The following is a 16,237-nucleotide window of genomic DNA, read 5'->3' on the forward strand; positions in this document are numbered from 1 at the left end:
ACAAAGTTTTATAAATATTTGAGTTAATGTAATTAACCCTTTGAGTGTCAAGTGAATTTGTCAAAATAGGTGTGAAAATTGCCAAGCAAATATTTCTATTCTTCATAATGACCTGTAATATTTACCTTAAATACTTATTTGAAATTTATACAAACAAATGTGAGAGAAACTGGCATTTTAACCTCACCTCTCTCAGATGTTGTTACTCTAAATGGTTAATAAAGGTACCTTAAATATAGGTGTTAAAAATTGTACAGTGTATCTACACTGTATGTGTCAAAAATTGCTGCCAGATTATTTATTTACTGTTTCTTATATAGCGCACACATATTCCACAGCGCTTTACAGAGTATAGCTGAACATTAACATCAGTCCCTGCCCCAGTGGAGCTTACAATCTATATTCCCTACCACATATACACATACACACACACACACACACACACACATTCTAGGGTTCATTTGTTGGGAGATAGCCTACCAGTATATTTTTGGATTGTGGGAGGAAACCAGAGTACCCAGAGGGAACCCGCGCAAGTACGGGGAAAATATACAAACTCTGCACAGTTAGAGCCATGGTGGGAATTGAACCCATGACCTCACATTAACATCAGTCCCTGCCCCAGTGGAGCTTACAATCTATATTCCCTACCACATATACACATACACACACACACACACACACACATTCTAGGGTTCATTTGTTGGGAGATAGCCTACCAGTATATTTTTGGATTGTGGGAGGAAACCAGAGTACCCAGAGGGAACCCGCGCAAGTACGGGGAAAATATACAAACTCTGCACAGTTAGAGCCATGGTGGGAATTGAACCCATGACCTCAGTGCTGTGAGGCAGTAATGCTAACCATTACACCATCCGTGCAGCCCAATTTGGTGCACAGTGAATAGCACCAGAAGGGAGCTCCAGCAGCTATTCTAATTCATGCACCACTAACTCAGACTACTGCATTTCTGCGTGAGAATACCAGGATTCTCACACGAGTACCAGGATTCTCAAACTTAGCCGGTCACTGATTAGAATAGCGCCGGTAGCTCCCCCTCCCCCAGCGCTATTCACCGCGTGCCATATTGATCTACACATGGATTACTGCATCTAATATGCACTTAATCAATTCAAGATAAGGAATGCATTCCCTCCCCTTTAATGTAAACCTGGCCAAAGGTGTCTTATCCCACAAGAATCATTTCACTTCTGAAATGTGTGATCTTTGGTTTAATGATACTGGCAGCAAGTGTCTGTGTCTAGATCCCCTCAATGTCAGCACTTTATAAAATATATTTCTTACAAATCCATTTACATACATGACACAAAATATCAGCATAAGATAAAAAAAAAAGTCCCACGAGTGATTAAAATGCCAGACATTAAAAAGTGGAAATTGATATTTGCTTAAGCCATATTCCAGATGGAACTGTCAACTCCAGCCCTTAAGTACCCACAGCAAGTCATGTTTTATGAATTTAATAATGTGCAGGTGAGTTCATCTAGTTATCTGGGTTTTTCCACAGGTAAGTTGCATACACACCTAGCAACTCCCGCAGCCACCAACATTGGCGGCAGAAGGAACCCAGCAGGGTGCAGGCATCAGCAAGTGCATACACAATTGCTGATGCTGGCAGGTGACGAACAACACTCAGTGGGGGCCATGCTGCCCTTGTTAACAATCCACTTGTATGGGTGCACAGATGACAGAGAAGGACATTAACGACCCGCACAAACGTACATTGGCCGTCAGGTGCAGCATACACGCTGGGTGCTAAAATGAGCGATATCGCTTCTTTTCTTCTGTAGAAGTTCTGAAAATAGTACAAGTTTGAGGATCTTGAGGACTGAGCTGAGAACCACTGATACATAAAGTCACATGATAAAAGTACATACATTTTGTGGTGATTTGCAATTGTAATGCTGATTATATCTACAGATGAGCTGCTTGCTCTATTTGCATTCTGGCTGGGAAGCAGTGTGAGCAACTAAAGGCTCTGATTGTAGCATTGTTTAGCTATGATTACTACATGAAAATTTTACTTTTATTTTACATATTAAATAGAACACTGTCAGCAATCCTAACACACGAACATTAGAAGTCAACAATTTTCTTGAAATTAAGCAATATCTATACAAAAAAAAAAAACATGTGCTTGTGCTCATATCAGGCACCCCACAGGAATATATAAAGCGTTAATTTCTACAGGTCAGCTAAAGTGGGTTACCCGCCTCCAGACCTGTCTTGACATAATTGGCTTTTCCTGTCTCCATTGTAAAGTGGGTCAATTTGTACACTAAATCCTTGACAGCAGTAATTCTAATTATTGTGGGATGGAAACTATTTCTACACAAATTTATAGTCAAGTGCCAGGTACAATTCACAAATTTGAAATAGGTGCCACAATTACTACTACTAATACAAATAATAAGAAGTAATAAGCCAGTATATCAACTAAATTTGGTATTCAGCAGCAAAAACGTAAACCTTTGCCTTTTTTCATTAAGGTGCCCATACAATAGGTGATATACATGCAATTTGGCCACTTTTTATGCGATTGCAGCAATCAATCGCATAAAAAGTATCCAAATTGCATGTTATTTGACAGCACGTCCGATGCTCATCGCATACAATATATCCTATGCAAAAGGAATGCATACAATATATCGCAGGAAGGTCTGGTGTGGCTCATGGGGAGGGGGGGGGGTTGTCACCTTAGTCTATGGCCAGCTTTAGTGTTCATAAATCTTAAAATGTAGTTATTATATCTAAATGAGAGTATTTACATTTATGTTAGACTAAAGGGAGCTATATAGCAAAGCAGGTAGTGAGATAAAGCACCAGCCAATCAGCTTCTGCCATATAATTTAGAGGCTGTATTTAAAATAAAAAAAAAAAAGACAGTAATGAGCTGATTGGTTCATATTATGGCTCTCACTATTTTATTTCTCAGCAAGCTTTGATAAATACCCCTTAAATAACATTATTTGTCCAACTCGAGACTGCATACATTATAGATGAACAGGATCCCCATGAGGAGTGGTTTATCAATGCTTGGAGTGTCATAAAATTGTAAGCGATAACGTATTGAGGGCCTGTCATTTTTGAAAGACAGTCTCTAAATTGTATGATAGAAACAGACTGGCTACTACTTTCCCTCTCACAATTTTATGTTCCCCCAAACTTTGATATGTACCCTTAAAATCACACTAAAGGTGCGTACACACGGGCTATAATCGCTGAGCGACCATATTGCCAGCGATAGGAGTGTGCACCGGTAATAAATCGCCGGGAGCACGCTCCCGTTTTTAACACCCTTATGATCGCTGGTCCCTCTGCGGCTCCCCCGGCAGAGGTTCTCTTTCATAAGCGACCATTTCTGGTCGCTGATGAAAAGTAGACACTGAGCAATATATCGCCCCCGTGTGTACACAGTTTAAGGGGGATATTCAATCTCCCGCCGCCATTCCTGATGGGGCAAATGGGGGCAGTTCTTCCTTGACAGCATTGAACAGAGATCTCGGCAGAACGTGCCCGACTTATCAAGCAGAGGGCATGTTCTGCCGGGAATTGACAAGCTCCCGGCAGCTTCTCGCAGCCACGCCCCCTTCTCGACACTCGCAGGAGGGATATTGAATCTCGCCTGCAAAATATTGGTCGAGCAGACCAAGAACAGGAAAGGGTCACTGCTGTCGGGCGGGCCCAACAGTTGTGCCCCGACATTGGCATATATTCAATGCCGTGGGCGAGCGGTGACTGCGAGCAGGACTTTTTGCTCGCAGTCACCGCTCACCCTGTCAGTATTCAACTGACCCCCCTTCATTCGCAAATTCCCCCTTGCTCCGTTTTTTGAGCGAGGGGGAATTTGCGAATGTGCCTCCAAAAGCTGCGAGAGCCGAGGCTAATTACAGCGAGTTTGCTGCACTAGCCGCGGCTCTCGCAGTTTAGGGGAATCCTCGCAGTTCTGTGACTGCAAAGATTCCCCCAGAACGTTGCATAGTGCGAGCGGCCGGTGCGGGGGTTAAACTGCGAGGATCACTGGTTTTCTGTGATCCTCGCAGTTTAACCCCCTCGCACCGGCATTGAATACTGCACATTGAATGTCCCCCATAATATTGTAAAAAGTTACAGTCACTGAAATGACCCAAAAAAATACAAATGTACACTTGTATATTTGACAGCTTTGCAGAACACACACACTGGCAACATATACCCCTTCAAAAGATTAACACCTAAATGAAGGTTTTAAAAACAAGATGGAAAAACCTTGTCATGATGAATGCTAAAGAATAACTGACCAAAAAAGTTAAAAATCTCATGTAAAGAAAAACCACGAAATACTTCCAAAAGTAAATCCTAACAGCCTTTCAGCAATAACCAAGGACTAATCTACCATCCAAAGAAATAGGACTACAGTAAAAAGTCCAAAGTAAAATGGGCAAAAATCGCTCAGTAGTAGTGCTCAGGAAAATAGTGTACTTCCGCACATACAGTATGCAAACCTCTACACATTTCTAGATGCACACACCTTTGGGTCAGCTACATAGATTGGGGCAGATGTATGAATCTGCCTATAACATTTTGCACATAACGAGTCCCGTTTCTCCAGCATAATGTGGAGAAGCGGTCAAACGTTATAGGCAGATGTATTAAACTCCCAAAACCGATAAGGAGAGCCATTATGCCCAGCGTGAACGGCTCTCCTTATCGGCTCTCCCGGCGCCCCGTGCACTCGCAGCCCCCCCCCCCTCGAATGGCTTTCTGGGCATGCGCAAGATCTCACTAAAACCGCGCAGCCCAAAATCTCCAGCGCAGCCCAAGTCAGAAGCAGGGCTAGCATTGTCCCCAGTAGTGTGGGATAGGACAACGCTAGCCCTGAACTGTCGAAGCGGCCGGGTTGACATGGGTCTAGGTCGGAAGGTCGTTAGTTCGAAAAACTACATGTCGACCTTTTGACTGTCAACCTAGATAACGTCAAACTAATGACTTGTCGACCTAGACCCATGTCTACCATAATGCTGTAGACCATATGACTGCATCCCGCAGGCATATAGGTGCTGGTCAGCATTTGCATTCCATTACTGATATAAGGTTACACCCTTTCCCTCCAGTATTCAGCCGCTCTGGTCATACTATGTGCAAAACGTATGGTTTGCATCACCACATCTGTGCGTTCTCATTTTCTGAGCAAACCGTATGTCAAAATACATATGAACTAAAACAAACGTGCATACATTCAAGTCTGCATTAACCCCATTTGTCCCAGGTAGCGAAGGCCAATAACCATCCATAATAGCGCACAAAATTAGAACACTCTACAAAACCTTACTAGAATTACTTCTACCCAAAACCAAGAACTAAAGGCCCCCTTACACTACAACGATTATGCCGGATTTCAGATCTTTCGGGCCAATATATTGTTTGTAAAGCGTCAAATCGTGTGTTTTCCATTCGATCTGCGGTCCTGTGTGCATCGCCGATAGGATCCCCTAGATCGCTTGTACTGCACTATTGAAGAGAAATTACGTCCAACTTCAGGGTCATATATATCATTGTAGTGTATGGGGCCCTTAACATTATTTATAAAAATTAAAAATAAAAAAAAAATCCCAAAAGATTAAAAACTATTTGGCAAAAAAAAAAAAAAAGTGTTATACTTCCTATTACCAAGCTTGACATAAATGGGAAAGCGCTGCACAGTGTGACAAGCAGGGCACAGCTACAGTGACCAGGGTGTACGTGACAGGGCCCGAGTAATGTATACTGGCATTTCCTTGCCATGTGTTGGGGCACGACAGCCCCCGCCACCGCCGCCTCTCTGCCCAAACCGAGCTGCGGGGACCGGGGACAGCACCGGGTGGGCTGTGCTGGCAGATAGGAGACAGCGGCGGCCTGTCACCGGCTCTGGACTGCAGGATGTGACCTTCTCTTGACAGTGATATCTAACCGATGAGTAAACGTAATTGCAATCCGTACATACACACCTCCACCTCAGCCAGAGAACCCCAGCTACCCACCCCCCTACGCCATTTTAAATTCCGTTCAGCAGGCCTCGCCCTCCGGTGCACTCACCTGGCCGCAGCGGCTCGGTCAGAGTCAGCACAAGCAGGAAGAGGAGGAGGAAGGTGCCGCTGTCCGGTTTGAGCACCATTTATCCTCCGTTCATCCTCCTGCCAGAACAACGAAAACCGGACACTCGCCGGAGGGGGTGGGGAACGTAGCGGGCGCCGGTCCCGGTGCTAAGGATTTTCCGTCGTAGCAACAGACAGGGTCGCTGGGCTGCCTTTCTGACCCACGTACCCCCGTCTTGTTCGGTAACGGGTACCGCACCGATGCACCTAGCTCCGGGAACAAGATGGCGGCCTCCGTCACCTCACAACAAACAGAGCGCAGTCCAGCCAATCAGAGTAGCACAGGGGCGGGCTTTACGGTGTGTCGAGTGACGCAGAGCCCGGATGCATCGCGCGCCTATCACCGGGGGGCGGGGCCGGTTGTGTTGTTGTAAGGGCTGTTTCACACAGTACGGTTCCTGCCGCACGGTGAAATCCCGTACGGTCAGGGAGCCGCGCCGCACTCAGAATTTTATAATGGCAGGGATGGCCACAGCCCGGCAGCCGTCCCTTCCAGTGGGGGGATCCGGCTGCAGCCGTGCGGCCGGGCCGTGGCCGTCCCGTGTGAATGGACACAATAGTGTCCATTCACAACTGCTGAGTGCGGCACGGCTCCCTGGCCGTACGGGATTTCACCGTGCGGCAGGAACCGTACTGTGTGAAACAGCCCTAAGGGCTGTTTCACACAGTACGGTTCCTGCCGCACGGTGAAATCCCGTACGGCCAGGGAGCCGTGCCGCACTCAGCAGTTGTGAATGGACACTATTGTGTCCATTCACACGGGACGGCCACGGCCCGGCCGCACGGCTGCAGCCGGATCCCCCCACTGGAAGGGACGGCTGCCGGGCTGTGGCCATCCCTGCCATTATAAAATTCTGAGTGCGGCGCGGCTCCCTGACCGTACGGGATTTCACCGTGCGGCAGGAACCGTACTGTGTGAAACAGCCCTAAGGCTGGTTTCACACACTCCGGCTCCTGCCGGACGGTGAAATCTCGCACGGCCAGGGAGCCGTGCCGCACACTAGTTGTGAATGGACACTATTGTGTCCATTCACACGGGACGGCCACGGCACGGCTGCAGCCGGATCCCACCACTGGAAGGGACGGCTGCCGGGCTGTGGCCATCCCTTCCATGATAAAGTACTGTGTGCGGCACGGCTCCCTGGCCGTGCGGGATTTCACCGTCCGGCAGGAGCCGGAGTGTGTGAAACCAGCCTTCCTCCTTCATCCTAAGTGGAGGAGAGCGGTGCAGCGGAGGCGGCTTATTGCTCTCTGGGCAGTATTCAATGAGGCTGATTTGCCATGTTTTATGGCGATTTTGTGCTATTTTCGTGCTGTAAGGTGATTTTTTTTTTTACTAAAACGGTGAATCACCCTATTCAATGACCAGATGGCGAATACATTTCAAGGTTTTTATCGCCATGATTCACCGAGTAGCAATCGCTATCTTTTTATGGTGAAGTGGAATGTGAACTTTTAAAATAAAGTGTTTTGTTTTTTACATTTGGTGTCAAAAAAATCAGGAATTTTATTCTAAAGGGGCATGCTATTTTTATTCATGTGCTGTAAGCACATGAATATATATTTAATAAAAAAAAAAATATATATATATATATATATATATTTTTTACACAGAGCAGCCAGCAGGGGGCCGGGAGCCGAGCCGCTCATTAGATATTCATATATTCACTGGACCCGATCATTACATATGCACGATCGGGTGTAGTGAATACCGGTCCCCTGTTGGCTATCCCGGGGGGCAGCCTGTGCTGCCTGGCTCCCGGGGAGCCCACCTCCCCCCCCCCACAAACGTTCTGGGGTAGGCAGGGAGACTTCCATCTCCCTGCCTGCCGCCGTCCTCAGGCTCCCTGCGGCATCGCCGCAGGAGTTAAATTTCGCCGGTCAGGGGCAGTGAGCCCCTGACTCGTTGAATACTGGAGCCGGCGAGGCTCCGGAACGCGGCGGGCAGTGGCGAATGTGCAGCGAATCCTAAACAGGAATCGCTGCACATCGTCAAAATTCTCATTGAATACTGCCCTCTGTCTCTGTTGTAATCCCATACGCTCCAACATGACCCTCTCCATTAGGTAAGAAATGCTCTGTTCCTTGACTTCCTTCTTAATGTATGATTGCCATCACCTGTGTTCAACTAGTTAATTGACAAGTAGGGTGTTTCAACACAGGTGATGGTAATCATACAATAAGATGGAAGTCCAGGAACAGATCATTTTGTACCTAATAGAATGGGACATGTTGGAGGGGATTCAGTATTAAATCCCGGCGGTCGGGATCCCGGCGTTTAAAATCCCGACCGCCGAAATCCCGACAAGGGGGGGACGTGGATCGCCCCCCCCCCCCCCTTGCTATGCTCGGCACGCTAATTTATTCTCCCTCCAGGGGTGTCGTGGACACCCACGAAGGGAGAAAGTGTCGGGCTTTCGCCGGTCGGGATTCCGGCGTCGGGATTCTGAACGCCGGGATCCCGACCGCCGGGATTTTAACTGCATCCCGTTGGAGGGTATGTAATTCGTGATTAGGGTGTCTCTGTAGCGGACACTGACTGTCACTGTAAAATAAAATTTGTGTGTGTGTGCGCGCTGATAGTAAGACAAATGGAAAAACACTGTGCAACAGTCATAAATAAAATAAAATTAAACGATTAGAAGAGATTACCACACCAAACAGAGAGTACTCCTCTAAAGCCCCATACATAGGGTTACCACCACCCATCCGGGAATACTCTGGACAGTCTGGTAATGGGTTGGCGTTCGAATGTCCAGGAATAGGCAGCTAGCTCTCCGGTAATTAAGACCACATTCCATAGGGCTATTTCACACGCTCCAGCTCCTGCTGAACGGTGAAATCCCACATGGCCAGGAAGCCGTGCCGCACACAGTAGTTTACAATGGAGGGGATGGCCACAGCCCGGCAGCCGTCCCTTCCAGTGGTTTGATCCGGCTGCAACCGGACAGGCGGGGTGTGGCCGTACCGTGTGAATGGACACAATTGTGTCCATTATTAACTACAGTGTGTGGCACTGCTTTTCGCCGTGCGGGATTTCACTGTCCGGTAAGAGCCGGAGCGTGTGACATAGCCTGTGTCCATTCACACGGGACGGCCGGTTGCAGCCGGATCCCACCACTGGAAGGGATGGCTGCCGGGCTGTGGCCATCCCCTCCAGTGTAAACTACTGTGTGCGGCACGGCTTCCTGGCCGTGCAGGATTTCGCCATCCGGCAGGAGCCGGAGCGTGTGAAATAGCCCATAGAAGTCATGTTCCCGGGCTATACAATGTCCGGGAATAGGCAGCTAGTAGTAGCTAAGCAAATGATAGATTAATCGTGGCGCAATGCTGCCTCTAAATAACAATTACTTAAGTTACACCACTACTTCAAAAACATACAGATAGAAAAAAATGGAATATAGATATAAAGGTGCAATGAATACTTATAATTAAAAGTCCTCTTTTTTATGGAGTATGGTCTTTCTCAAGGTACTTGAACTCAGGCCAAAGTTAAAATACAAAACACACAAAAAAAAAATTTAAATAGTCCAAATTGTAATAAAGTTTTTTGTATTTTATGTTTTGTATTTTAACTTTGGATTTTTACAATTTCCACTATCCCAAATAGTGTGTGTGGGACTTATACAATATTTTTATAGATTAAAACCAGTGTGATTTTTTTTATCATACTTGGTCTCATAAACTTTGTTTGGGAAACCCTTCACCTACGGTAACCCCTGGGAGGCTAAAGAAACCATTATGGGCATTGTCCCCTAATTTAAAGGGGTGTGTAAAGTACGCCAGAAAACGGTGGCTTTTCGTTGGTGGAATCTTTCTCATTGTACATACTCAATAATACATTGAATTGTTTCTATTTTTTTATGCACTGCGAATCATTGGAGCACATCAGACCATAGGATATCTGGAGATCCAATTGATCACTATTATACGAAGTTAACTTCACTTATATAAAGAAACCTTTATAGGTTTGAAATCTACAGATAACAACGTGAGTGAGGGTACGCCCTATATAATAAAGAAAGCTTTATTTGTTTTGAATTACTTTGAAAAGGGTAAGTGAGGTACGCTGTTAAATAAACTATTTTCTCAGCTCCTCACTCACCAATCACACATTTTGCACCTATGTACTACACATGAGTGGTATCTTTCCCTTTTTTGAGCACCTGTGGAGACACTCTCGCACAATCTTGAATAATAAACAGGAGAAGTAGACTGAAGTCACCTTCATATAAATAAAGAAACTTTTATAGGTTTGAAAACTACAGATAACACAGTGAGTGAGGGTATGCCCTACATAATAAAGAAACCTTTATATGTTTTGAATCGCTTGGAAAAGGGTAAGTGAGGTACGCTGTTAATTAAATTATTTTCTCAGCTCCTCACTCACCAACCACATATCTTGCACCTATGTACTACAAATGAGTGGTTTCTTATTTTTGTTTTGGAACACCTGCGGAGACATTTTCTCACAATCTTGAATAATTGACGAGAGAAGTAGACCACTTTTACCCTTAAGGCCCCCATACACTAGGGCGACTTGTCCTTAGGACAAGTCGCCCCCGACTTCCCCCTGAGCTTCCCCGGCTGCTCCCCGGGGGATCTTGATTAGATTGGCACTTGATGTGCCATTTTTTACATGTGATAAATCGTCTCGATTTATCACATGTAAAAAACCCGGGGAGCAGGGGGGGGGGGCTACAGAGCAGGGCTGCTGGTGGGAGCAGGGGGGCTGGGGACGCTGCGGGGGACACAGGCGGCATAGAGCCGGGAGCTGTCAGTGCTAGAAAAAAAGCCTATACAATGAATGGGCAGCCTGTGATTGGCTGAGTGCTCTCTCAGCCAATTGCTGACTGGCTGAGAGAGCGCTCAGCCAATCACAGGCCGCCCATTCATTGTATGGGCTTTTTTTATTTTTATTAAGTACTGACAGCTCCCGGCTCTATGCCGCCTGTGTCCCCCGCAGCGTCCCCAGCCCCCCCTGCTCCCTCCACCGCCGCGCCGCCCCACTAGGTCCCAAGTTGGGTGGTCGGACGTACAGCAGGTCCAACCACCCGACGCAGATCCGATGCGCACGGGACCGCGCATCGGATCTGAGGGGACATCAAAACTAGCCGATTTTGGTCCGATTTCGGCCAGATCCGACTGATCTGGCCGAAATCTGACCGAAATCTGACCAAAATCGGCTAGTGTATGGGGACCTTAACTAAGAAGTGGGGGTTCCCAGGACCATATCAAAGGAACCGTTATAAGCTTGATATCTTATTTAAAGTGAGTTTCGGTATGCTCCGTGGAAACAATCTACTCCCACATTAAATAAACACATTTGGGTTATGAAATAAGGAACAGACAGAAATGTGAAATTTATTGTTGTTTACTTTCTTTCTTTTTTGCGGCACACCACGGCCTGAGTTCAAGTACCTTGAGAAAGACTTTTGGCACAATGTTATAAGTATTCATTGCGCCTTTATATCTATATTCCATTTTTTTCTAGCTAGTAGTAGCTGCCTATTCCCATACATTGTATAGTCCGGGAAGGCTACTCCTTGGGACTCAGGCCCAGGGTTGCCTACCCTCCCCGAATGGCCGAAAGGGTCCTGGAAATTGGGTCCCCCCCCCCCCCCTTTTGCTGAGCCGTACATCTCCCGAAGTGAGGTCCATGGGTCAAATGACACATTGCACACCGGGGGGGGGGGGGGGGGGGAGGCAGCCAGAAAGTCGGCAAGTGTGGACTCAGGTCTTCCAGACTGTCCCTAGTAATCATGGATGGGTGGTGGTAACCCTACCCACACACATACAGTGAAGAGTAAACTTCTTAAGGTGACTGCCAGATAGCTGTGCCAATGTAAATTACCAATGGAACCATTACTTTATGTACATTGTGCTACAACGCCAGCCGGGTGAGCTAAAGTTAAAGTCTCCTCCACAAGCCACAAGCATTAGATTAGATCCTGCATGCGATGCGTCAACGCTGTGTGCAGAGCGATCTGTCAGGGCTAGTGTTCTCACCGCCGATTAGGTAGCTTTATCCTGCATGCTGGATATTAATCGCCCGGCCATAGCGACACGTGGGACCGTGCATCGCTATGGCCCCTACACAAATGAGCGATGTAGAGACATTTTCTAAGTGATCTAGTGGGATCGCTTAAACAATGCCCTGAAATAACCCTGTGCGTAGGCCCTTGAGCCTTTCATTAGGCTCTGCCCATATACACTAAACAATATTGCTAATTTTGCACCTGCTGAGCGATGTAGTTTATAATATCGCTCAAGCTGCCTACACACGATTGGCGGTGCCATTGGTCAAACTAGATATTGTGTAGACACAGGAACCATATCATTCAGTAATGTCACCCACCCTTATCCTTACGCAGGTTGTTGGCTGAATAGCCACACTTGAGCTACAGGTACATGTAGATCTAACAAGGGGGCTTAGGACATTAATGATGCATCGGAGCTCGCATTATTAACAACATTGAACACACTCATTATTAACAGTTTCTTATATAGCAAAGCATATTCCATTGCGCTTTGCAATTGGAAACCGTGATAAAACAAACTGGATAGTAACAAATTGACAGACACTAGACTTTTTCTTAGAAGCACAGCTTTTCAAAAATTTGCCTAGTCTGTATACTCAATATCATCAACGATGTGCGCTCCCACAGGCCATTAATTATGTGTTTCGTTGTTCTGAATGTACAGACTATGGAGCATAGGGAGCAGAATTCTATGCAGGCTGCAGGGTAAGAGGGAGCATCAGTATGATAGAGCACAGGCTTCAGGGAAAGGGATTCCATCAGTGTTATAGAGCGCAGGCCGCAGGGTAAAAGGGTGTGTCAGTGTAATAGAGCACAAGCTTCAGGGCAAGGGATTGCATCAGTGTGATAGAGCACAGGCCGCAGTGTAAGAGGGTGTGTCAGTGTGATAGAGTGCAGGCAGCAGGGTGAGGTCTTGTGTCAGTGTGATAGAACGCAGGCCACAGGATGTGTCACTGTAATATTGCGCAGGCTTCAGGGTGAGGGATTGCGTCAGTATGATAGAGCGCAGGGTGAGGGATTGCATCAGTGTGATAGAGCGCAGGCCGCAGGGTAAGAGGGTGTCTCAGTGTAATAGAGCATAGGCTTCAGGGTGAGGGATTGCATCAGTGTGATAGAGCACAGGCTGCAGGGTAAGAGGGTGTGTCAGTGTGATAGAGCGCAGGCCGCAGGTTGAGGTATTGTGTCAGTGTGATAGAACGCAGGCCACAGGGTAAGAGGGTGTGTCACTGTAATATAGCGCAGGCTTCAGGGTGAGGGATTGCGTCAGTGTAATAGAGGACAGGCTTCAGGGTGAGGGATTGCATCTGTGTGATGTTCAATCTCACAAGATGGATAGTATAAGTAGGTTGGCTTAATGGTTATGGTATTTTAGATCTACAATATCTAGGACTACAGTCATATGGTCGACAGGGTCAAAAGGTCAACAGTCTATCCACTCTATCACACTGACTCAACCTGTGGCCTGCGCTCTATCACACTGACACCCTCCCTCATCATGCGGCTTTCACTCTATCACATTAACTGCTGCCTCAACCTGCAGTCTGCGCTTTATCACAACAAAGCCCTCCGTCACCCTGCGGCCTGAATTCTATTGCAACAAAGTGCTGCCTCACCCTGTGGCCTGCACTTTATCACACCGAAGCACTCCGTCACCTCATGGCCTGTGCTCTATCACAGCGACATGATCCCTGCATCCTGTACTCTATCACACCAATACACTACCACCTCACTTTGCAGCCTGTGCTCTATTGCTCTGAAGCACTCCATCACCCTGTGGCCTCTGCTCTATTACACTGGCATGCACTCTAACCCTGCCACCTACCCCATTTTGAGAACAAATTTGTACTGTGATCAGATCTGAAGAAGGGCCCAAGGCCGGAGAGTACATTTTAGTACACCAAGGGGCCCATTTATCAAGCAATATTTGTGGCCAAATCCCCAAAAACATCCGTTCTCGGGGGTTAACCGCAAATATTAAGTAGCACTGAAATGTATTAAAGGGGGACTGCAGCAGGAATCTTCGATCCCTGCTGCGATCTCCCCTGCAGCGCCGCTTTCTATGGGGGATGCGAAGCTGCCCGATGTATCAACATCGGGCAGCCCGGCTTCGCACCCCTGGGCTATCGCAATTCTGATATGGCGATAACCCATTGTAGCCTATGGGTGCACAACGCACTGCCCGAGCGGCAGTGCGGTCAGCGGGGTCGCGGGTGGGTGTCAGCGCATAACCGCGCATGCGCAGACCCCCCGGCTTCCGGCATCGCAGGGACAGGCTCCTTTCGGAGCCCTGTCCCTGCGCACAGCAGGTAATACATCCTGGTGATATCATGCATTTTACAATGAGATCCTGGGCGGTAATATTCCGCCCAGATCGCATTGTAAATGCGATCTTGATAAATGTGCCCCCAAATCATTTAACCTATTGTTCAGCTTTTTAGAGAAGATAATCTGAAAAAAAAAATGATGTCTCAATGGACCAAATTATGCTATTTAACCCCATCTAAGTGAAGTTTATTCATTAGAGAAGGCATACCACAGGTTCTGCACTGTATCTTGAATGTTTTACATTAAATTAAAGCTTTTCTTTACTTTACATTACATTACAAAGTCAAAAAGAGAGTAAATGTTCTTGCTGCGGATGATACTGTGAATCTCAGCTGAAGTCTCTATAACTTTCGCACATAACTACTCCCTTTGGTAATAGCTTTAGCTGATGGCGGGTTTGGAAGTGTCAGCTCAATACAATCTTATCAGGCTTATGTGGCTGAGCCAAAAGTAGCAAGACAGATTCTCTTTTAGCTAACAGAGTATGACATTATTTAATCCTTTTGTACTTCTGCAAAAAGGGGCTAAATTTTACTTCTTGCACCACAGTCTCTATAACTTACTAACATCCCCTATTCCCTGTGTGTCCCTGGGATAGATTACGCAGAGGCTGTAACAGCCACTAATGCTCTACTCACAGTTGGGGAAACCCTAGCTAGTAAATAACAAATACTATATATACACCAGCTTCCTGGCCTGTACAGATTTATTTGGTCTCTACTATTGGAAACTTGGTGGTATCCTTACCCCTCACCTCAATAGCCTATTTAGGGGTCGATCGAGAGAGAGAGAGAGATAAAATGGATAGAGATAAAGTATTAACTGACCACCTCCTTTCATTTTTTAAGACACATTCTGTAAAATGGAAGTTAGGAGCTAATTGGCTTGCAGCTCCCAGGGAGGGCTCACATACGATTGGGGCATTTTGTAAGCGATCCAGTGAGATTGCTTAGAAAATGCCCCTAAAACATTACATGTGTAGGCCCCATAAGACTGAAGTACATTTTGCTGACTGCAAGTTCCTTGCTACTGGGAAATATATACAAAAGAAGACTGTAGGTTCTGTGCTATATATTCAAGTGCACTTATGTCTGAATGAACAGCCGCAACACATATTATAAATATATATAGTGAAAGATGTAGAGGTTCGCTTAGACATACCTCCCAACTTGTGTCGGGATGAAATAGGGACCCGCGCGAGCGCCCGAAAAGGGGGTGGGGCGTATGCAAATGAGGGTGCGGCTTATGCTAATTAGCCGCGACCTCATTTTCATACGAGAATAGACGCTGTGCGCATGCGCACAGCGTCTATTCTACTAGATTGGGGGGTCTCCCAACTGCCACCCCCCGCAGCGGGACAATGCCTGCCGCGGGTGGGACGTCGGGACAGGACCCGAAAATCGGGACTGTCCCGACGGAATCGTGACAGTTGGGAGGTATTGCTTAGATGTGTTTCACCAACAACAAATTAACTTAAAATCGTATATATGTTTATTCCAAACATTCAAACGTATAAAATACAAAAAACAGAAGTTTTCCGATGATTGTTTTCACAAAGGTGTATTAATTCCTGGTTTGACCATAGATATATATTGGTATCTCAGACCAATATACATCTATGGTCAAACCAGGAATTAATACACCTTTGTGAAAACAATCATCGGAAAACTTCTGTTTTTTGTATTTTATACTTTTTATTGTTTGGAATAAACATATACGATTTTAAGTTAATTTGTT

At 46.4% G+C, this 16,237-nt stretch overlaps 1 protein-coding gene across 4 annotated transcripts in view; it reads right to left on the reverse strand.

Moving 5' to 3' along the window:
• DGCR2 (DiGeorge syndrome critical region gene 2) overlaps nt 1–6,411 on the reverse strand; it is a 46,712-nt gene extending 40,301 nt beyond the window's left edge. For 2 of the 4 annotated variants that reach the window (XM_083148899.1, XM_083148873.1), the window contains exon 1: nt 6,076–6,410. In XM_083148899.1, the coding sequence (XP_083005025.1) occupies nt 6,076–6,154 (79 nt within the window). In that variant the 5' untranslated portion in view covers nt 6,155–6,410. Of the gene's footprint in view, nt 1–6,075 lie in introns of all 4 variants that reach the window. The other 2 variants (XM_083148882.1, XM_083148892.1) reach the window with 2 other exon arrangements.
• Between the last annotated feature and the right edge of the window lie 9,826 nt (nt 6,412–16,237).

This window comes from Crinia signifera, chromosome 1 (genome assembly GCF_055691185.1).
Source record: "Crinia signifera chromosome 1, ASM5569118v1, whole genome shotgun sequence".
Taxonomy (NCBI): domain Eukaryota; kingdom Metazoa; phylum Chordata; class Amphibia; order Anura; family Myobatrachidae; genus Crinia; species Crinia signifera.